The 23,459-nt window shown below is 38.0% G+C and overlaps 2 protein-coding genes across 2 annotated transcripts in view; one reads left to right on the top strand and one right to left on the bottom strand.

The window, feature by feature from the left end:
- The window catches only part of LOC108607921, a 42,835-nt gene that overhangs the window by 1,824 nt on the left and 17,552 nt on the right, over positions 1-23,459 (bottom strand). The window contains exons 2-3 of the mRNA XM_017999034.2: positions 21,464-21,516; positions 10,118-10,168 (exon numbers count right to left, since the gene is read on the bottom strand). Of these exons, the coding sequence (XP_017854523.1) occupies positions 10,118-10,120 (3 nt within the window). The 5' untranslated portion in view covers positions 10,121-10,168; positions 21,464-21,516. The remainder of the gene's footprint in view (positions 1-10,117; positions 10,169-21,463; positions 21,517-23,459) is intronic.
- On the top strand, positions 6,538-9,067 carry LOC108607920 (probable cytochrome P450 310a1). Its single transcript, XM_017999033.2, has 6 exons — positions 6,538-7,168; positions 7,223-7,345; positions 7,403-7,584; positions 7,643-7,873; positions 8,483-8,737; positions 8,798-9,067. The coding sequence occupies exons 1-6, from the start codon at positions 6,684-6,686 to the stop codon at positions 8,959-8,961; spliced, it is 1,440 nt and encodes a 479-aa protein (XP_017854522.2). The 5' UTR covers positions 6,538-6,683; the 3' UTR covers positions 8,962-9,067.

Below are 23,459 nucleotides of genomic sequence, written 5' to 3'. Positions count from 1 at the left end.
ACAGTTTAGCACAAAGCTAAAGAAAAAAAAAATAGTAAAAACGTTTGCAAAACCAATTGAAAAATTGATTCAATGTGTGTAATTGCATTTGAATTTATTTCCACTGTTCTGTTTTTTTATGCTCCCCCCCAATCAATTTGTAAAGTCATTTTTAAATATTTGTTGTTCAAACAGCAAAAGAGCAACGCCGTATGCAATGAGCCGTGAGAGCGCAGCAGCTTAGAGAGCTTAGCTCTCATTTGCTTGCTCTCAACAGCTCAAGTGTATGCATATGCTCATTTGCATGCGTGAACAGTTATGTTGTCGCCGCTCGCTCTCTCTTCTCTTTTCTTTTCTTTAATGTGCGCTCTGCTTCTTTTTCATTAGGGCAGCGCTGCGTGCGTTAAGAATTTATTTGACTTTAGTCATTTGGAATTTATTTATATATTATAGATTTAAATTTATATATGCTATGTCAAATTCACATTCAATTTCTTTTACAGTGAGCAATCGTAATTAGTCTGGCATAACTCTCGTATTGATTTATTTATTATTATTATGTTAATTTATTTTTAATTACATTTGCATTTAGTTTGTATTTGCATAACGCTAAAATTGATTAATTATAAATAATATATTTATTTGCCGCTTATTAATTTATTTTAAATTTTCTCCCATTACTATTCATTCAACTGTTTCACACTTTATAATAAATTTAAAGCCCTTATCGCCAGCACTGGCAAATTGAAATGCGCAATCAATTTTTTTAAGCACTCCATGCTCGCATTGTTAATGAACAAACGAATAAAAAAATAGATTTAAAATTTGCTACAAATTTGCGTGACAGTTGAAATTAGCGCAAAGCGCCAACTTTTAGCTGCAGGGCTGGAACTGAGCGCTGAGCTGGGCGCTTGGACACCGACACGTTTTAATTAAAGCCACAAATTGCTGCTCACGTCTGTAATTGAATTATTTAAATTGCTAATTTCAAAACTGAAAGCGCCAAAATGGAAAGTGCTCAACAATTGAAGCAGAAAAAAGCTTAAAGCAGCGCAAATAATAACAGAGAGACGAAAAATAAATAAACGACAGGAAGTGTGGAGAGCTTTAAGTCACATCCGTTGAGAGTGTGGCAAGCACACAAAATTGCGATGCGAAGTTGTGCGTAAAGTTTGCGGCGTTGCAACATTAACGCGGTTATCTATTATTCACACACAGGCAGCTGCTGCCGCTGCTGCTGCTGTTCGCTGGTTGTTGATTTCTTGTATTCACTGTATGCACATTTATTTTGCTATTTGCGGGCCATGTCCTTTTTTTGCCGCTCCCCAGAGTCTATTTTTACGTGTCCTTGCGCTAGCAGAAGATTAATCGCTCAGCTCGTCGCCCCTACCAACTGGCAAACTTACTATATATATATTTAGTGCTGAGATTTATGTTGCTTCATTACGAGTTCGGACTCGTTCGAGTCCGAGTCCTTGCTTGGCAGTATCAGCACGATTGCATGCTTGGTGTCGCCGCTCATGGTGTAGAACATTTGCCACAACAATTAAACAAGCAAGCTGGCTGACCAGGTTGACATTTTTATTGTGTTGTGGCTAGCACTAGCCAAATGAATATTTAATGCTGCACTCAGGCACAGTGGCGGGCTGGCTGGCTGGCTGGCTGGCTGGCTGGCTGGCTGACTGGCCTTCAAGCTATCGATACAACAAGTTCAATGTCAAAAGCAAATTGAGCGCGAACACGCGGCGTATGAGTAACATTCTGCATTTGAGTGTGAGCTTATATAACAAAGCGCTACAATTGTTATTTATTGCGTGTTCTAAGCGCTGGTAATGGCTTTAATTAGAGCGCTTACTTAACTAGAGTGTGAGTGCAAATTGATGGGCGCAAAGAGCTGGAAAATTTGTTTGTAGATTTATTTTCACGCTCAGTCAAATATTGATAACAACTGTTGAAAAATATCATATTTCACTTTATTTGCCATTTGAGCACAAGAAGCGTCAACAGTCGCATAAAAATACAAATTGTAAAAACAAGTAGCAGTAGCTTAAAGTGCCAACAATGGACAATGGGCAATGTGAAAATGAAAAACCTAGAAAAAATGCTAAAGAGAAAACATAAAAATTTTGCTATTGCTATTGTTATTCTGTTTTTTTCTCGTTTCTGTGTATGGGGCAGGTCAGTGAAATGTTGTGCATGTCACGGACAGCAGCAGAAATACAAACAGAAATCAAACAAATTGTTCAACATACTGTTGTCGTTGTTGTTGTAGCAATTTGATACCGTTGCAATGTGGGCGTGGGGCATGCTACACAAAGGTCAGTTGAACAATTTCCCGTTGTGGCGGCCTTTATGTTAATCGTTGCTTGGGCTTGAGCATTATAAAAACTTGTTCAAGTGCAACGTGCGCTGATTTAATTTTTAAGATGTGGGCGTGTTTGTGTGGCAAAAATTCAATTAAAAGTGCACAAAAGCCAGTCGCCGCCTCCCTCCCACGCCTACGCATGTGTAGTAAAAAATGCTTCAACTTTAAATTGAATTTGTTATTAAACCGCACACACACACACACATATGTCAGCTCATAAAGCAATTTGCATGCGAAGCCAAAGCTGCATTTGTAACTCCAGCTAGACATATCCATATCCATTTGCCAGCTGCTCCTCAGTCCTCGCTTCTTGCTCTATCAAATATGCAATGCTCGCTGTGCTGACAGCACAAATCGCGAAGACCAACGCTCAAGTTGCCAAAACTCAGAAAATCATTTTTTGTCGTTGACGTTGCCCATACGCCGCATTGTACGCAAAAGAAAAAAAACGAAGCAGCAATGTTATTTCGCATAAACATGCAAATTTCGCACCATTGTATAAACTTGCTCCCTTGCTATATATACACTATATATATAGCTGTCTTGCTCACACACAATGCACTTGTAGCAATGAGCAATTTGCATGTAAATACTTTTGCCCTTTTGTTTGTATAGCGGGCATGTCAAATTGAAGAACAGCACAGACGTCTACAAAATTAAGTTTTAAGCTCATATTTTTAGTTTTTAAAATAAGCTTAAGAGCATCAACTATGAGCTCATATCGTATAGTGTACATTATATTTGTTTTGTTTTGTTTTTTTTTTTGTTTATCGTATTTAACTTATCTTACTTATTTTGTTTTTTGTTCATGAACTTCACAAAGTTCTCAACACAACACAAAGCGTCGCATTGTTCGCAAGTTGTTGAACAGCATCGCGCTAAACTGTAGATAGCTCTGCAGCTGGCTGGGGGGTGGGGGTGGGGGGCACGGGGTTGTTTTGTTTAGTTAGTTTTTTTTTTTCTTTTTCTTATTGTGCACTGTGTGCTGTAAACGAGGCTGACAAGTAGCTGAGTAATATTTTTGTTAGCTTGCAAATTGCTGGCGCTGTCAGAAAGCAAACTCTATGCAAAGAGCTCTATACGCTCATTGAATGCTCAAATTGCATTGCAACAACAGCGGCCTGGCCTGTGTGGCACATTCTCTGATTTATGGCAGAGAGCGAAAAATAATGTAAAAAATTTAACAACATTTTTGTCACACACAAAGTTCATTGGGAAAATTTTTCGTGAGTGCGCTGCATAATTAACTTTGCATATAAGAAAATGACACGTGCTTGTGCTTTTTGTGTTGTGGGTGAATCACTTCATTTGTTTAATAAATATATAATGCTCATATACTATATGGCTGACAGCTGTTTGCAATTTCAATTTTCGTTTGCATTTATCGCTGCTTTGAAGCTGAACTTGAAATGTTGTTGTTCAGTTTTTGTTATTTTTAGCTATTAGCATTTAATTTTTTGTGCGCAGTTAAATTGTCAGTCATTATTGCATGTGTTGTTAGCCTTTTAAGTTATGTATTTACGTATAGCATGACAGCACTTTTATATTTATTTGTTGACAATATTTATGCCAGCAGCCAATAAATTATGTTTGCTTTGATTTTGTTTCCATCAAGCGAAATTGTGCATCAAATTATGCAGTGTTGACTAGAATGCAAAAACAAAATCTAATTAAATCTGGCTTCTTTTATTTTGACAAATATTTTTAAATTTTTTTGCAGATTTTAATTACTTTGCATTATAATATTAAGGTGTTGGTATTTAATTTAAAGCTAACATTAAACAAATATATAACGGGTATAGTTTTACTGTTAGACATGTCTAGAAAAAACTTAGTCAATCAATTTGAAAACAATATACGTTAAAGTGCTTAATATCCATATAATTATATAAGCAATAAAATTCTTGAGTCTCAAGCACTGCTCATTTCTATAGCAGCTACCTTTTGTCTATCTTCTTCTATCTTGCAAATTTAACGCCTGAGCTAATTTGAATGGCACTCAGCTGACTTTATAATCTTTAATTGAAATTTGTTATCTCTGCAGCAATAAATACGTAACTCGAAGTCGCTTGCCTTAGGCTAATATATCAATAGCACACTTAATGGTTTGTCTAGTGTTTTGATTGCTGTTGATTTGCAATTGAGTTGTGACTAAATCAAGCAAATGCTTGCACCTTAATTGACAATTTAATTGTTGGCTTTTAGAGCTCTAATTAAATGTTTATGTGGGTGCTGCTAATGTGATGCTTGTAAATTTGCATAAATAGTTTTGAATGCTATTTATAGTGAAGTCCTTAGCCTTCAACTGTCAGCAGCCAAAAGAGGAAACTGTTAATCACGCCCTTAGCATGTCAAGCTTAAATAATGCTAATTTTGTTTGCAAAAAATATACAACTTTTAGCTGTTGTTGTTGTTGCTGCTGCTGTCGACACGCCAACAGCAACCGGAGGCAATTTTCCACTGCACTGAATTATTCAACTACAACTAGTGCAACTGCCACGAAGCCAGCTAAGCTTTTGTATTGCAAATTGTTGCACTTCCACATAATTCTTAATGCAAATTCCCATGTTGATTTAAATATAAAGCCCTATATAGCGCGCTTAGTTACATGGCCAATATTACGTGGCCAAGTTATGCGTTGCAACATGCAACATATTGGGGGCAGGATGTCATGCTAAGTGCTGTGTGTGTGTGTGTACCGTTAGCATAAATAAAGCTTTTGAGTGTCTGCCAAAGTGATTTGGCCTCAGCCACAATTCAATAAAGTTTGCTCATCTTTATTTGGCACTGGCTGGGCTGGCGCAGCATTTGTGGCCACAGCTTGTGGCAAGCTGCCTGATCAAAAGCGTTGCGAAATTGACAAAGTCATGGCCTAGGCATATGTTGCATGTTCATACTACATCCTTCTTGCTTGCCGCATGTCCATTCACTCGTGTAATTGTCATGACTTGGCAATTGTTTGCAAACAATTACGACAAAATGTCAGTGGCCCCGAACAGCAGCCATACAAAAAAAGGAAAGAAACTCTTCAAGTTTCCATTTTTGTTAAATGATGCTTTAAATTCACTTAAGTGTTTATTTTGCCATAAACACTTGAGCTAAGTTTAGTTTGGCAATAAATATAAAAAGAAATTTAGCATGAAAAGTAAAAATTTAAAAGAAATTATTGGAATTAAACGATTTAGAAACAAACCAATCCAATATCAATTCAAGCTCCTTTTTACTTGTGTATTTGTTTCATATAGCAACAGATAATTTTTAAGAGATTTGTGTATAATTGACTGTAACTTTATAAATTCTAGAGACTCAGAACGATTTGATTTGAGAGATTACAGTCAAGAATAAAAATATAAATGTAAACAAAGCGTTAAAATAATATATCAAAGGCCATTGAGTATGTTATTAATTTAATAGCCAAGTTTATATATAGCTGCGTGCTTGTTAAATTAGTTAGTTATCTTCGATTTCCATATGCTAAAATTATCAGCATTGTTTCATTTCAGTGCATTGATAAATCCTTTGATAAGCCTAGTCAAGTCGCTTGGCTTGTGAATTTTCAAACATGCACTTATTGTTAGATAAAGATAACTGTAAATGCAATTATCATTTGTAGATTAAACAGATAACAAGTACTAAGAATGTTTACTCAATGCTACTCTAGAGAGCTGTGCTTAGCTCTAAAGCAAGATAAGATAATTTGCAGAAAGAGTTGTAAACAAAAAAAAAAAAAAAAACTTGCCAACTTTGGCATAACTCAAAAATAAACTGGACTGCCGAATCCAGTTTTGTCTGATGCGGACGTGCGCGCAGTCAATCAATCAAGTATAGAATCAAATTCAGCTATATAAAATATATATATAGGCTATGTATAAGGCTTATCAATAGCTGCACAAATGCTGCAGCAAGAGCGAAAGAGAGCAGCGCATGTAAACAAAAGTAGCGCAGAGCACAACAAGTTGCTGATAATCATATATTAAGTAATATATATAAACTGTTGCTTAGAGTATGAATTACTATCAGGATGCGATGCGAGAGTCACAGAGCCGGCTGTGTTCATTATCAGCATGAGACAACGAAAGAGAGCGCGCGAGACTCGACAACTGAGAGAGCCGCAGATAGCAGCAGACTGTGCATAAGGGCAAGGGCGATAGCACATAGTCTGTCTGTTTAGTCTGTTGCCGGCTTGGCCTGGTCGCTCTTTGGGTTTGCCAGTCGCAACTTTCGGTTTCAGGCGAACCTGCTGCCATAATTATCTGCATTTTTTTTCGTTGTTGTTTTTGGTTGCGCTGTCTGTCAGTCAGTGCGGCTTTAGTATATCAACGACTCTCTGCGCTGCAAGATGTGGCTGCTGCTGCCGATTCTAGTCTACTCGCTGGTCTTTCTGTATGTGCGACATGTCTACAGCTATTGGAAGCGCAAGGGCTTTCCCAGCGAGCGCGTCGCACTCAGCTGGCGTTTTCTCAGCCAGGCCTATCGCCGTGAATTCCGACACGTGGACGCCATATGCGAGGCTTATCAGACGGGCCGCGAGCGTCTGCTCGGCATCTATTGCTTCTTTCGTCCGGTGCTGCTGGTGCGCAATGTTGAGCTGGCCTGCAACATTTTGCAGCAGGGCAACGCGCACTTTAGCGAGGGCAAGTGGGACTATGTCAAGGGCTACAGGCGCTTCAATCTGCTGGAGAAACTGGCGCCCATGTTTAGCACACAGCGCTTGACGCACATGCTCCAGCATGTGCAGCATGTGGGCGAGCATATGTTGCAGCATTTGCAGCAGCTAGAGACCCAAGGCAGCGTCGAGCTGGAACTGCAGCAGCTGCTCAGAGTGTAAGTATCGTTAACTAAACTAAAAATTTATAATAACTTTTATATGTTCAACAGCTATGCAGCGAATGTTATGGGCAATCTAGTCTATGGCCTGGATGTCAACAATTTTGAGCAAAGCGATCATTTGCTCAATAGCTATGCCAACAATTTGACTAGTCATGGCTGCCTGCAGTCCTTGTAAGCATTAATGCCACTTGCACCGACTTTGGCTATATATTTTGCATATATTTGCAGCACTTTGCGCAAGCTGCACAAAAAGTCAACGCTTACTTATCGACTGCTGGACATCATACAGCAAAATGTTTTGCAGCGCGAGGAACGCGGCATTATACGCAAGGACATGCTGCAGCTGCTGGTGAAGTTACGCAACGGCAACGATCTCAGCAGCGACAAGTGGCAAGTGGAACATGCGATTGGTAAGCGGCCCCCCAAACTCAATTAAGTCTTTAATTAAGCCAAGCTTTCCCTTTGCAGAGGAAGACAAATTGCTGTGCCTGAAGCGCTTGGCGCAAGTTGCCGAGGATTTGTTGAAGTCCGCCTTGAATAGCATTGCCTCGACTATAACGCTGACGCTCTATGAAATAGCTCAGCAGCCTTTGATTGTGGAGAAACTGCAGACTGAGTTGGCGGAATTTCAAGCGGACAAGCTGCAGCTGAGCTTGCCACACTTGCAGCAGCTCAAGTACATGGACATGTGTTTGAAAGGTGAGTGAAACTTTAGCACAGTAAATATTGTAAATAAACAATTAATGGAAACCCACTTATGCCTGAAAGGTGAGAGAATTTTAATACACAGTCCGACAATTTAATATTGCCAAACTGTCTTCCGGTGTAAATTTGTATTGCTTCACAGCAAAGTTTTCAATTACGAACTAGCCATGATTTAATTTCACACTGATCGGATCTTTCAGAAAGAAAGCCTAAAACTAGATTCTTATATTAAATTAAATGCGGAATTTTCCTTGACGAAATAAAAAGGTTACATTGGAAATCATTCCAAAAGTTTTTTGTTTTAAAGCGAACTCTTTTTGTTTTAATTTTCTTAAATAGAAAAAGTTGCTTATGTAGCAAAAAGAATAAACTACTTCTAGTTTTATTAGTTAAAATATATTAACTATTTCGTTTGAGAACTAACTTTGCTCTGAGTCCTCACATATATAAGATTGCACTATTTTCCCTTGCACTACTTTTTGTTTTGATCAATTTTATACTTTGCCAATATTTGCGTAGACATAAAAATCAAAGCAAAAACAATGAGCTTAAGTTTAACTTTACTGCATTTATTTATCCTGCTATTTATTTTATTTCTGCTAGAAACTCTGCGCAAATATCCGCCTTTGCCCATCATTGAACGCATTTGCCGAAAGAGCTACACGCTGCCAAATTCAAAGTTCACCATAGGCGAGGGCAAGACGCTGATGGTGCCAGTGCTGGCCATACAGCGTGATGAGCAGCATTTCGCGGATCCGCTCAGCTATAAGCCATTGCGTTTTCTGCATGGCAAGCCAAAGGCAGCGGCGGCGGCCACGGCCTTTGTTGGCTTTGGCATTGGCGGCGCTCAATGCGTGGGTAAGTTGCATGCCACACTGCACACAGCGCTCATTTCTGAATTCTCTGGACTATTTGCAGCGCACAGTTTCGCCAGCATGATAATCAAAGTGGCGCTGATTAAGCTGCTGCAGCAATACGATTTGGAATTGTGTTGCGCGCAGTCCGTGCAGGTGTCGCAGCTGCCAGCGCCGTATATAAGCAGCAAGGAGGGACTGCGAGTTAAATTAAAAGCGCGCAAATAAAATAGACAGCAAACAAAACAACGTCACAAGCTGTTGAATCTCTCTGAACTAATTTTATACGTTTTCTATATATATTTGCTCATGCTGCCTGAACGCCCAAAATTATGCCATAAATAAAATTGTATTTTTGCTAAATTATTGCTTGTTTTTTATGCTGTCAGTTCATAACAAGCAGCGCACACGCTGCGTATACGTAATGTGCGCTTAAATTAGACATGCTACGAGTCTGTTTTGGTTGCTCAGCTACACAGCACGGCACTCAAGGCTCACAAGCAGCTTATTATTAACTCTGATTCGATTTGCTTTGGCTTTGTTGTCAATACGCTTGAGATGTTGCAATTGATTGGAGTTCAAGTCCTCCCTCTCCGTTTTTGGTAGCTAAGCAAGACACTAACGATGCCACAATTAGAGCTAGTACTAACAATTGCTTCTAATCTGGCTGTAAAGGCATTTTGCAAAATTAACAACTTTCAGCCCAAGCCATTAAATTAATTACGCTCCATGGGTGACCAGGAAGCGAGTCCTGCCAGCTTGTCTAGACAGTAGCAGCAGCAGCAGCAGCAGCAGCTCTAATGAGCCGGAAATTGTGCGCGCTTATCAAAAACAGAAATTAATAATTACGCATACGCTATGTGCGCCAACAATTGTAGTTTGAGCTTAAAGCGTAATTGAATTTTTCACTGCCACGAATTTAAAGTGTGTGGCATGCAACTGAGTTACAATTGCTGCAGCAGCACTTCACATGCAACTGACCCAGTTCCTGGGGATAACGCCAGCGCATATAAATTGCTTGCCGTTCTCTCTCTCTTAACTGGGCGTGAATATTCCCACTTGCTTGCAAATCGCGAACTCGCGCGCTTGCTGCCATTGTCCTGGTTACATTTAAAAACATAACTCAGTGTATATTAAGTGGTCAACGCTGAATCCCAACCTCCTCCACACCAGGCCCGCACGCTCGTTGGCTTGGCCTGGCTTAAAATATGCGCTAGCATTTGCTACGAAAATTTTCATTTCGCCTGAGCATAAATTAAGAAATATATTTCCCACTTGGGCGCTCTTGACATGTAGCAATGACTTAAGTGTTTGCTAATTTATCATGTAAATTATCATAATAATTTTTATTTTCTTTTCACCCCAATTAGAGCTTGTTGCTTACCATTTTTATGTGTTGTCGTCTGTTTTGCTATTAAGCCAAAAAATGTTACAACTGTAAATAAAAAGTAGACAAGTTGTTATTTATGAGTTAGCATGTGTTTTAATTTAAGCTTAAAGTTCATTGCTGCCGCGCGGCAAAAGTGAAAGATACTAAAAATAAATTAAATTCTTATAAATCAACAACAACAACAAGTGCAGGCATTGATCACAACCCAAAACTGACATAAAAGGTTATCGACGTCGCTACGTCGACTCGTCGCTTTTAATTAACCAATTGACATATGACTTTTGTTAGCTGTCTGCGTTGTTTTTGCTTTTTATTTGTCGATAATTTGTTGCTTTTATTGTCGCTGTTGCTTTTGTTTAAAATGCCTAACAGTGGAACTGAAGCTGATGTAAGTTGAGAGCTTAAAGATTTAACAGATTATGTAACAAATTTGTTGTAAATTTATGCAAAGAAAGAAACTGAATAGAAAGCATGCAAAATGAAATCTATTCAATTCATAAAAACATACATATAATATTTTTAAATAAGATTAAAATTCACTAGCAAAATTTTTAGTTTGTTGCAAAAGTGAAGTTGTTGAATTAAAAAACTACTGACAATATTGTATTAAATTTAATAAAAATGTATTCTACATTTCTTAGAAGCTTTGCTTTGTTCCACTTTAGCTTTGCTTGCATATTTGCGTTAATTAAATTTTAAATGAAATTCTTGTTCAGCTTCAACTGTTTTTCACTGTTAAACAATTATTTTTAAAAAGTGTTATTTGCATTTCCAGTTAACTGTACACGTACTTGAGCGACAGCCAAGCAACGACCCACACGACCTCAGCGCCTCGAGGGGGGACGACAGATGAATAAAAATAAATAAATGACGCTCTCGTCTTACATGCATGCATATATATTTATATTTGTACAACAATTACAAATGACACATTCATATCTATGTTTTCATTGTATGTTGCGCTTTGTTGTTGCTCTTTGCACACTTTTTGCCTTTTAAACATTAATATCATTACGTTGTTGATGAGTAAGTGCTAAGCTAGCAAACAGAATGACAAATTGTAAGCGACAATTCTTGTAGAATAACTATCAACATAAGTGTGTGCATATGTGTGCCTATGTATGTGTGTGTGTATGTGTGTGCATGTCATGCAACGAGTCTAGCTGCTTTGGTTGGTTAGCTTGTCTGGTTTGTTTGACGACTTGCTTGGGGGGGTTGCGTACATTTTTTTTTCATTTCAATTTGTGTGCGGCGTTGCATACACATAATTGCCACTGCAAACGTGCAACGTGCTGCATGCAACATGGCAGCAGCCCTTGCCAGCCAAAAGATGACTCGGCTATTTCTTTTGATGCTGCGTGGTGCGTGCAGCTGCTTGTTGATTTGTTTGCTTGCCTGCTGCTTGTTGCGCTTGTTGTTGTCACTGCTGCTCTCTTGGTTTGGTTTGTTGCTTTTGTTGCACAGTTGCTTTAATTATTGTCAGCTGAAATGAAACGCTTGCCTGCATGCTGTAATTTGTTTATGTTTACGTTTGTTTGCTGTCTATGTATTTTGTATTTATATCTCTTTCCGACTTTTAATTAATTTATGTGCCTGACATTCAGCAAAAGGCGCTTAAACAGTGCATTAAATTTAGATTACAAGCCAACAGGCGCGTTCATTAATTAAATTTAGACAGTTGTACAAACTCGAGCAAACTTCCTTTGCCTAAATTTGTGAGGTTATGTTTCAAGCACAACTGTACTTTTGAGCGCCATTTTGCTAATGCAACTTTCATAACATCATCTGTATATAAAGAATTCAAGCTAAGACAATTAACATATTTGCCAAGCGAGAGCAAATAATAATATATGCGAATATAAAGTAACCCAGTTACCTAAATTTGTTGAGGTTATGTTTCAAACTAATGCAACTTTCATAACACAAATTGTGATTTATCTGCATCATAAATACTGTAAAATTTGTTGCCAAAGTTTTGGCTTTGAATTATGTGCGCACAGGCGATTATATTATGCTTATTAATTATGTACCTTAATTAATAAAATTATCACACCTACGCAGCAGCACACACACACAAACGAAATTAGCTGTGAAGCATTAATTTCGATTTAGCATAATTCAGTGTAAATTCAATTGAAATGCCCACAATCAGCGCATAAATTAATAAACACAATTTACAGTTGCAGCAGCAGCAGCTTTTGTGTGTAACATAAATCTAAATAATTTCAAATTCATTTCAATTTTCATCTTGCCTGCCAACTGCCAAAATTTTTCTGAATTTCCGCTCTCTAATGTTTTGTTGTGGTTGTTTAGGCTTAGGCTTACAAAGGGCCTCTTCTTCGTATGACAAACATGAAGCAATTTCCGTCACACGGAAATGTGCACAATTTAATTCTGCTTACACTTTTCTTGGCCCCCACACAGAATTTTGTGGTTAAGGCGGCGCCGCACAATCAGCTTTAGCTCCAGCCAAGCAGACACTAGACTAAATAGCCGTAGTTCTAGCTGATGTGATCCACATTGGCCAAGTACTTCATGTTTATGTTTCTTTTTTCGCTACATTGAGTTGTTGTTGCTTTTAATTAGAATTAGCAACATGTACACACACACACACACACAGACACATATGCATAAAGACAGACAAGAGACTTTAATGCCGCCATGCTTGTTTAAGATAAATTTTTTCTGCCGTGAAAACATAAATTCAACTTGCACGCACATGCTCACGTTTCGGGGCAGGCATTTCCCAACTTCCAGCCCAGCCCAGCCCACTCCACACTGCTCTGCGCTTTGCACGCGTCTTGCATTGAGATTTTCTGGGAAAATTAACAGCACTCGTGGCTTTGATTTATCACGATAAGCGGATGTTTATATGGCGGCATTATTGTGTGTTGCTGCTGGGAAAGGAAGCGGCTTTCAGCTTTTGGCCAAACATAAGCATATGCAGATTGAAATTGGCCTTAATGATGTTAACTACTTTGATTTTCATGAAACATGTCATTGGCATTGAAGCTGCTTAATTTATGTCTACGTCTCTGATCAAAGCTGCTGTCAGTTGCAATTTAGTAAAGTAGCTGCTAATAATTAAAACATATTTTGTATTCAAAATACGCTGCTTGCGCTACTTTTAGTTCGCTGTACATTGCTTAAACTCCAACGCACTTTATGGCTGCAAAGTTTAACCCAGTTTATGGACTTAGCCAAAACTTTGAGTGTGTCTTACATGCGGAGTTTATGCCAGTTGTAAAGTTTTCACCTCTGACCAACAACAGTAACAACACAGTTTAAATTGTATTTTGTTATTCTTTTAGTTAACAACTGCACAGTTCGCTGCACTTGAAGCGCTACGCACGCAAACTTGAAGCTTTAGCTTTGGCACACTCCATACGTAATCAAGTTTACAATATGCTATTGTCATATATTAGGCAACTAACTACACTACACTACACTACATAGTTTTTAAATATGAAACATTAGATACTTTACTTCTACTTCTGTTAGCTTCTGTGTGGGTTATGCAAGTAATTTTCCCAGCTTCAAGTTAACTTTCAACCTCTAATTGCCAACTGGGCCCAGCGCTGCTGCTCACTTTTAGCCCCATTGTTGGCTACATACTATATATATTATATGTATGCGCATTTGGGGCCGCAGCCCAGAAGGAAGCTGACTAAGCGGCAATCGCTCTCGCTCTTCGCCCCTTTTCACAAGCTAATCAAATGTTACATACGACCAACAATTTTTATTGTTGTTTGCCGCTTGGGGCAAAGCTCTGACTATATTTATACTTTAAGTACATGCTACACGGCAAGGCAACTCTTTATAAATAAATACACTGTGCGAAAAGCGTGACAACATTGCGTGTACTTTATATTTTATATGTTGCTATTAATTCATTAACAGCAGCTGCGGCATGTATTGCAATTGCTTTGGCCTGTGCTTGTTTCGCTCAGTGTAGCAAGGGCTAACAGCTGCTGGATATATGTCGCAGTTGATGTTGTCATTTGGCCGCTTTTGTTAGCCGGCAGCAGTCCTAGCTTAAACAAGTCCATGTGTGTATGCCCGTCCATTGATTTGATGTCATAGCCCCGCCGGCAATCGAGCCGATGGGGTTTTAGCGTTATTTGTGTGCTTGGCTACATGTATAAACTTTAACTTTATTTACGTGCTTGATTAGAGGCAGCAGCCTGCCTAGCCGCCTAGCTGGCAATGACTACACTTTACGGCAAAGCCCCAATTGAGGCGCTACATGGGCACACCTCTGGCCTGCGGGGGCAGCTCGGGCTCAGCATTTTATGTGGCGTCTATTGTTGGCTATGTGGGAACTTGGAGGAGGGTGCGCTCTCTTATCAGGTTTGCCAGCGTACAAGTTAATTGAACAACATTTGACACAATTTAAGAGTTGAGTTGACTTTGTGCCGCTGCAAATTAGTTTCACTTGTGCGCGCCACGGCAAATCCCACGCCAAATTGCGCGTCATTTGAAAATAGAAAAAGTAAAAAGCAAAATATGCTTGAGATGAAAAGATAGCAACTGTCTTGTCGTGTGACATGAAAACCCAAAAACCCTATAAAGCCGCCGCTGATTATGCGGCATACGCTGAAGCTGAAGTTGAAGCCGAAGATGCTGCAAGCGGCCAAATGTCATGACAGATAGGCAACAACAACACGCAACAGTTGTACTTTACAACAGTTTTTGCGGAAAGAAATATTCCATGCAGGAATGCGGAGTCTTTACTTGCAGCTGCAACTTTCATTTGCAGTCTCTTAAGCTTTGCCATTTGCCATATGCGCCACACACACCACAGTCAGTCACCCAGTGGCAACAGTTGTGGGTTGCTGCTGCAACATGCAACACGCTAGAAGGAAGGGTTGCCTGCCTTGCTTAGTCAGGCTTTTGAGTTATGGCACATGAAATAAATTAGCCTGAGCAGAGCTTCAGCAGTCGTCTTATCATATTTGCTTTGGGCTTGTTGCCTGCCAACGTCACCAGGATTAATGCTATAGATATTTTGCTCTAAGAGAATTTTGTTGCTGGCAACGTTTTTTGGCTAAATCAATGCTGCTCCCTCCCCATCTTTCTCTGCTCAGCCCATTTCTCACTGGAGCTAAAGTTTTCACGTGAATAATGTCATCACGGAGGAAAAGTTATTGTCTTACTTGCTCAACTGCGCTTAAGCTGCCGCCTGTCGAAATCGGCCTCTGCCTGCCCCAGTTGCCCCTTGTGCCCCAACTTTGTGTTGCGCGCATCATCAGCGCTAACATCGCGCAGTTTATTATGCAATGCCAAAAATTTAGTACCATTTGTTGTCAACACAATGCAATGCAGCAACAATAGCAACAACAACAGCAGCAACAAAGTTTTACGGCAACAAAAGTTTTACGGGCAACAATGCTGAGCTCAAGCGGACGAGGTGGCGTGGCATGGCAATGGGGCAGCTGGAAAATTGCGCTGCATTTGCGCATTCAATGTAATGAGTTTTTGTGGCAACAACAACAGCAACAGCAGTAGCAGCAGCCAGCCAAGCTGCATGTTGCAATATGTAAAATTAACATAGCAGCTGCCACTGCGACTGCTGCTGCTGTTGCTGTGTTGAAGAAGCTGCAACCATTTCAACTTGCCAAAAATAAAAAAGTAAAGAAAAGAGCAGCAGAACTTCCAAAAAAGTGTTGACTTTTGCGCTTGTCTAGAATTTGCAACTTCAAATTTTTCTTGACAACTTTTTGCTGCAGCGCCATTGTTGGAGTTGTTGTTGTTGTTGTCTATTGTTGTTGCTGCTGTGGCACTCCCCATCCGGTTGCCAATTTGTTGCTAATTGTTGCAACAGAGCGTCAAAAAACTCATAAAAATTGACGTTCAAACTGCCTGCAGTCAGGCAATGTCTATTTGACTAACTGACTGAGCGATTGATTGATTGATGAACAAGCCAATTAAATTCGAACATAGCCAACAACTTTATGCTAATCAAAGTCATCAATTGACACTACGTTTGATAATCAGTCAAATCAAACAAACAATGCACAACAAAAGTGAAATTCCATGTGGTTTTCTTTTCTTTCTTTTTGCTTCTGAGCCAAAGCCGCAGCATCCACTGGACACGCCAAATGCTCTATGAGATCAATGCACGCTGGGCAAAACTAAGCAACAGCAAAAAATAAATAAATATAGCGTATGAGTGTGTGCGTGTGTGTGTATAAAATAAAGAGTGAAAGTCCATTATATGTTTTATGGACTGGCGAGAGTCATAAAAATGCCAAAGACACCTTTGGACAGATTGAAAACAATTTGGCCAGCAAAAAGCAACAAAATAAAAATTAAAACACCTTCAAGACAAAGCAACCACACCTACAATTCAATAAACGTAGTTTTGTCTATTTATAGAGCACTTAACTCGGCTAAGTGTGCAGTATATTTCTACTTTAAGCTACTCTATAATGTAAGCACACTGTTCTTAGAACAATGCACTGTCATCCCAAACAGTGTGAGTGTCATCCTTAATTGCACTGCAAGCGAGTATAAGTGCAAGCTTAGCTTGCACTACTACTACGACGTATACACATACGTATAAGCAAACTTTACTTTCATGCTGTCTCTTTCTAATGCTCAGACCCTATTAGCTCGCTTGCCTACGGGGTGTTTTCAAACTTTCTTTTGTCGCCACAATAAGCACAGATTGTTTGTCATAGCAGCAAAAAGTGTTGTTAAAAGCTGGCAAAAAATATATATATTAAATACAAGCTGACAGCAACAATGCGCAAGTCTACATAAATATGTTGCCATGCATACATTTTTGTTTTTTACCAAGACCTTCAAATATTGAAAGCCAAATTTTAACTTTGCCATAAAAAGAAACTTTAAAGTTATTATTATGATTATTTGAGCTTTTTGGCAAACAACACGCACTACCAACACCACTCGCACTCGCACTTGCTGCTGCTTGCTGTCGTTGTGGGTGTGAATTTAAATGTAACGGCAACAGTTGTAAGCCTTTTCAGCTGTCCATCAATAGCAAACATCAATCAAAAGCTTAAAGCCTAATTAGCATGCAATTCAATGAACAATTGACAATTGTTTGCCCAAGCCGCGACTTTTGATGTTCAAGGGAATTATAGCGTGTTGTTCAAGCTGTGATTTATATCTTTATGTATTTCATTTGTTTATATTCAAGGGTCTTTGCAAAACGTGCGTAATTTACAAATTGCATACAATTTCTTGATGACTTGCAAAGGTCAGCGTGACGCGGAATTCAAATGCTTTTGTTATAAATTTTAAATTAAATCAGTCGATTTCAGCGAACATGCGTTAATTTTCATATGAATACAAGCCCCGGCAAGAGAGAGAGAGAGAGGTAAAGTTCGTGGTGAGAGTTTTGGGGAAAAGAACAAGTTCTCCTCCTCTTAAAAAAAATCACCTGCCTGTAAATTTATAAAAATCAAAAAACCGGCTTGAGCTTTATATCGCGTGTTTCCTGTTCATACTCAACCAGTTTTCAATAAACACATTCTTTTTTCATATCGCAAACCTTTTAAACATATTTTGCGACTTGGCCAAAACTAATTAAAAACTCTTGTTGCTCACGCTATCGATCGTTTGTTGTTAATCAAACGTCTTGACTACGCAACAATTTGTATCTGCTTGTTATCAATACAGCGCATTCTGAAATTTATTGATAGATTGACAAACGCACATGAGTCTAACGTGTCAGCTGCACATAAAGCTAAATTGGAACAAAAAATCACGTGACAAAGCGTAGAGCACAAAAATACAAATAGTACTACTACTACGAACGAATTTTATTTTTTTGGGACCATCGAAAATGCCAATCTATGCAAATATGTGACACACATTTACTAGGGTTGGAAAAGCGTTTTTCCAATATGTTGCTACAACAAACCAGACCAAGATTTATGTGTTTTTCATATTGACAACGCTTAAACAATGAACTTCCATCAGTTTTATTTATTGTCAGCATGGCAACTGCTGTTGCTGAACTTTAATTTGAAATTTAAATTTAATAAAAATGGCCGTCAAGCCTGCGCGCTTAAATTGCTGTAATTGAGCGTAAAACTTTTAAATATTTGCAGCGAAAATTGTGCAAAAAATAGTTGATTATTATTTTAAGTGAAATAAAATTAATTAGATTTTTTAATTGTCTGGCTGTTTTGTAACGGCTTGCGTAATTATAATTTTAATGAAAATAACAATTAGTTTAATTAAATAATTTGCAGGCGACAACAATCTCAGTTAATGCGGCGTATACTTAACGCATTTTTTTGCTCGCTTACACCAACTGTAAATTATGATTGCTACAGCGAATTTTCAGCTAATAATAGGCACACACTGCCACGCCTTTTAGCTGGAAATCGAAAACGTGCCGGTGCGCGCAATCACTTTAATTAAAATTGGAGTTAAAGTTACATTGCCCGAATTAGAGCAGCGCGCAATGCGAGACAACGCCTTAAAAAAAAGTTATAACAAAATATAGTCAAAGACTTTCGCCTTGGGAAACCGCAAGAAATTGCCCAGTCAATTTGTATAAAACCAAATATTATAAAAGAGTGAAAAAGTAAAAACAAAATACAACCTATGCGGCCAATAAATCTGTAATAATAAAACTGGTTGGCCTGGCATGCTAGAAAGCAGGTAACACATAAAAATTTTAAGCCAACACGCAGATTTTTACATATCTTGGCTCAAGTCATGTATATTGCATGTATATCGCATCGACAGCTTCCGACAGCTTGTCATGCAAATGAGTTTAGCTGCCTAATCCTTTGCCAACAGCAAAAGCAACAGCAGCGATAACGAGCATAAAAAATTGAGGAAAAGTCTGTTAACAGCATTGGCATAAATGCTCAACACTTGTTGCTTTAAACTGTGAAACTTTCCCAAAAGCAAATATTTACACAAATTGTGGCAGCAGCAACTCCCACGTTGCCACAAAGACGCAGCACTCAGCAAAGAACAGACATTAGCTAGACACAGATAATAAATGTAAAGCAAACTAAACAAATTACATTGTAATGTGCGACAAGTGTAAGAAAGTTGAGTTTTCACTTTCACAAGTGCAGGCCTACACTTGGCCATGGCTATAACTGAGACCAGTATTCTGATTTGCAAAGGCCTGCTTTCATTTTCATTGAACAAAAAGCCAGACACTAATGCAGCAATGTTGCTGCAACAACAGCAACGACCACAACACTGAACAAGTTGCTTAACCCAATTTTTGATATCTTTTGGCTTGTGGGCTACGCAACTTTATTTTGCTGCGTTTTTGCAATGCAACAACCACGCGGCTTAAACGCATTTTTTCAGCCACGTTAAACCAAAGCACCTGTCTGTAGGCAGCTGCAAATGTAGCATGTATTTATTTATTTATTTATGTTTTGTATGCTGCGGTATATGAAAGGCATGCCAAGCCTTAAGTTTGTAAATATTCAAAGTAGTTTGGTTTGTGTTTGTTTAAGGAAATGAAATATATACAAGCTTGTAATGCGTAGATTATGTTGGCCACATGCATGCCAATTTATTTTGTGTGTTGTTTTTAAAGCCAACACAATTTATTGCCAATTGAAAAGTTTGTTACTGTTTTAGCTAACGTCAACAAATTATTTTCACATAAAATAACTTTAAGCTGCGCACTGTTAAATTTGCTCTACGTGCCACAAATAACAGTAAGCAAGCTTAAACACTTTGATACAATTATTAATTGGCAAATGTAAACAATACTAGGCTATCTATAAATTAATGGCTTTTTTTGCATTGTATCATAATTTGCATATACAAATTGTGTGCATTAAATGAATAACATTATCATGTGCAAATATAAATGTTTAAAGCTCTTTGGCCAGCTTTGCACAAAGAACAGTCATAAATTTTAGTAAAAAACCGCCGCAGGGCACTTGACTGTGTGGACCACCCAAAAAGCTTGTAGCTTAATTAATCATAAAATGAAATCTCTAATTAATCTTAGCAAAAAAGCGTTAATATTATGACTCTGCATTGCATTTTGCATGGCTGATGTCAGCCACACATGAGCAAAGATATCTAAACAAGCATCATAAAGCTTTAAGATTTAAGTTTAGTATATAACGTTTATTATTAGAATATACAGACAATTTTATTATAATTCTTTTTGGTTCCCATAAAGACTTTTGTGTGAAGGTCACCAAGTGTGTGTGTGAACGACTCACCAAAGTTCCATAGAAACAGCCACAACAGTCAGCGTTACAGTCAGACATTCATGTTTGTATGTAAAATTGTTAGCTGCCTACGTTTGCTATCAGCAATTTTCAATTAAACGTGACGATTTAAAGATTCATTTACAAATGATGGCAAATTTTTACAGTTGCGCATATATATATTTTTATTGTTTGCGAGTTGTTATTGCTTGAATAATTATGGCGAGCACTGTAAGCGCTTGCATAAGGCGGCTATAAATTAAAGTGATGAGACACGCATGCACTCGTTGATGTTAGTTAATGTTGCTTACACATAGCGGTAAAGCAAGTTATATTTATAGATTATAAAGGCTATAATTAAACTTAGCAAATCAATTAACAATAACACTATCAAAGTACAATACTTTTTATCTTAAATGCTATGAAATTGATTTAATGTAACTAAATATTTTTATTGTAAAACAATCAGTGATGCTATCGATAGTATCCATTAAAAGTATTGAATTGACGGATTCAATAAACTACATGTTTAAATAATAATATCGACTTAAATGTGTAGCTTTAAATCTGCCTTTCAAGTTCAAGTTTATTCTCGTTCCGCCTGTCTGAGTTATGCAAGATATTAATTATATGGAAAGGATGCATAAATAACTTTATAATATCGCTAAGTAGCAAATCTGCCATGCAGCAACAAACTATAAATCAACTGTTGGCGAATTTGAATGCAATTTGAAAATTCCCAGAATTTCAGTTTCAGAAAAAAACTGCAAAGGAGAAAACTTAGCAGGTAAACAAAAACCCATTTAGCGCAACAACAAACACATAAGCAAACTTGAGAGCCAGAACAGCAGTAAAGCATCATAAATTATGTCAGAAAGTTAAACTACAATTAGAAGAGACACACACTGGAAGCAACAATCTGGATTGGGGCACAAGTGCAGAGTGAGAGAGTGAGACATTGCCAAGATTTTAACGACGTCGCGTAGGACTAATTATAATGCAGAAGAGCGTTAAAATGAAGTTGAAGTTTACGGTTCATGTGATACGCGTACGTGTATAAATTAATGCTTAGCGAGTTGTCACATAAACTGACGAAAATTAAGCGCAACAAATTAAATTAAGTGTCTGCAAATTGAGCAGGGTTAAAAGTAATAGAACTTACATTTCCGCAGAAAGTTTGCCGTCGATAATGTCGTCTCAACTTGTCGTTATAAGCTGCAAAAGATAAAACGAGAAGAAGAAGAAACAGCTTAGTTAGCATGAATTAAATGCAAACAAAACTTAAGTTTAAAATTTATCCGCGCGTAATTGCGCATTGTGTGCAAAATGCGACGGACGGAAGCGACTTATTTTTATCGCAGCCAGACTTAAGAATAATAAACTTAAAGCTATACAAAAATTAGTCAAACGTTGCCGCTTTAAATATTGAATTAGTTGAGCGACGTCGACATTGAGCGCGCTACTTGAAAGTCAAGTTCAAACTGTAGTCGCAGCTAGTTGCACTCTCTTTATTAAAATCTTAATTAAATGTAAATTCAACAATTTATAGAACACACAGACACACACAAAAACATACACATGCATTTATGTTTGCTGAAAATTGAATTGTGTGCGCGCTGCTGTTGGGACGACCTACCGCAGCTGCAACCAGCGAATTGAGCAATCAGCAGCAGCTCATGCCCCTTTCTCCCTTTTGGCAATTGCAATATTGGCTGCTACTGCGGGCTGGCTGCCTGGCCTGGCTGGTATTAAATTTCCAACTCATTAAAATTTTGCGCATTGTGACGGCTTTGGGCTTCTGCACACAGACACATAAAGTATTAAAGCACTCAGCCGCACTGTTTGCAGTTCTGCTTTTGCTCATTCATAAATGAACTTCATGCAAAGATTAATAAACAATGTAGAAAAAAAAGGCATGTCAGTTTTAAATGACAGGCGTAATTGTGTGTGAACTAAAGTTCAATTAATACTGCTCTATATAGAAATAAAGTCTTTAAGTTCTAGTCATGATTCACTTGCTTTTGGGGCAGCGGAAGTGCCAACAGGAAGCGCGAAAAATGTTAATGCCCAAAAAGCAATCTAATCGTCGCAATTGCTGACGTCATTTATTTACTAATATAGTGTCAAGAGCTATCAAATTGGAAAGTAATAATGTATATAATTGGCAGCTTGCGTCAGTTCAGGGCCCACATACAAAAAAAATATACAATATATATAAACAAAATTGAGCTAAATTGAGCGTCAGTTTGTCAGCTGTCTCGCTTTAGCCTGTTGCTTGTCACAATTAGAGAGAACTGCTTACGAAAGGTCAGTCGCACACTCAAAAGACCAAAAAGGTAGACAAAAACAAAAAAGGCAAGAACAAAACGAAGCAATACAAATTTAGCAGCTTGTGGCTAAATTAAACGTTTTTATGCTCTAGAAAAAAATATATTAATGGGCTAGCTGCAAGCATAAAAGAAATGAGGTTAGCAAACAAAAGAAAAAAATCTTCAACAAAAATAAATGTTGGTTGAATAAAAATTGTTATACTGTTTGCTAACATAATAAAAATATATTTTAAAAATAAAATCAATTAGCATACAGATCTGACACTTTTTTGAGTTTCTTATGCGGTATTGTATATTTTTTATATTTTTTAAATGCTTTCTTTATTTCTTTATTATGTTTCTAAACTTTGCAGAGTATTTCTGCTGAACATTAAACTCAATTTTTCTATTGCCTTGTTTTCTTGCACACTGCGTCTTGTTTTACTTTTTGGCCAGCTTGGGAGACGAAGCAAAGTCGAAGCCAAGCCCTTTTTTTTGTAGAGCTTTGGTGGGAAACAAATGGTCAAACGTAGAGTCGACAATGATGATGACTCGGGCGTTTAGCAGCTCTAAAAGCTGTATTAGCAACGATGTATGGGGCGTGTACCCGAGGCTGACGTTGTCCTTAGGGAAGCGGGCAATTAATTTTTTAATAGCTTAGACGAGCTGACTGACTGAGTTTTGGGGTTATTAGAAAAGTTCGTTTTTATGGCGGAGCAAAACTTGCTTGAAATTGTCAATTAGCCAAAGTGCTGAGCCAGAGGCAAGCGAAAAAAAAAGCGAACGGCCAACAACAGCAACAAGAAATGGAAATAAAAATAAAAAGCAAAAAGAAAAATGTTGAAACCG

This window comes from Drosophila busckii, chromosome 2L (genome assembly GCF_011750605.1).
Source record: "Drosophila busckii strain San Diego stock center, stock number 13000-0081.31 chromosome 2L, ASM1175060v1, whole genome shotgun sequence".
Classification (NCBI taxonomy): domain Eukaryota; kingdom Metazoa; phylum Arthropoda; class Insecta; order Diptera; family Drosophilidae; genus Drosophila; species Drosophila busckii.
Note: the sequence above shows the minus strand (reverse complement) of the source record. Positions and strands in the feature narration are given on the sequence as shown.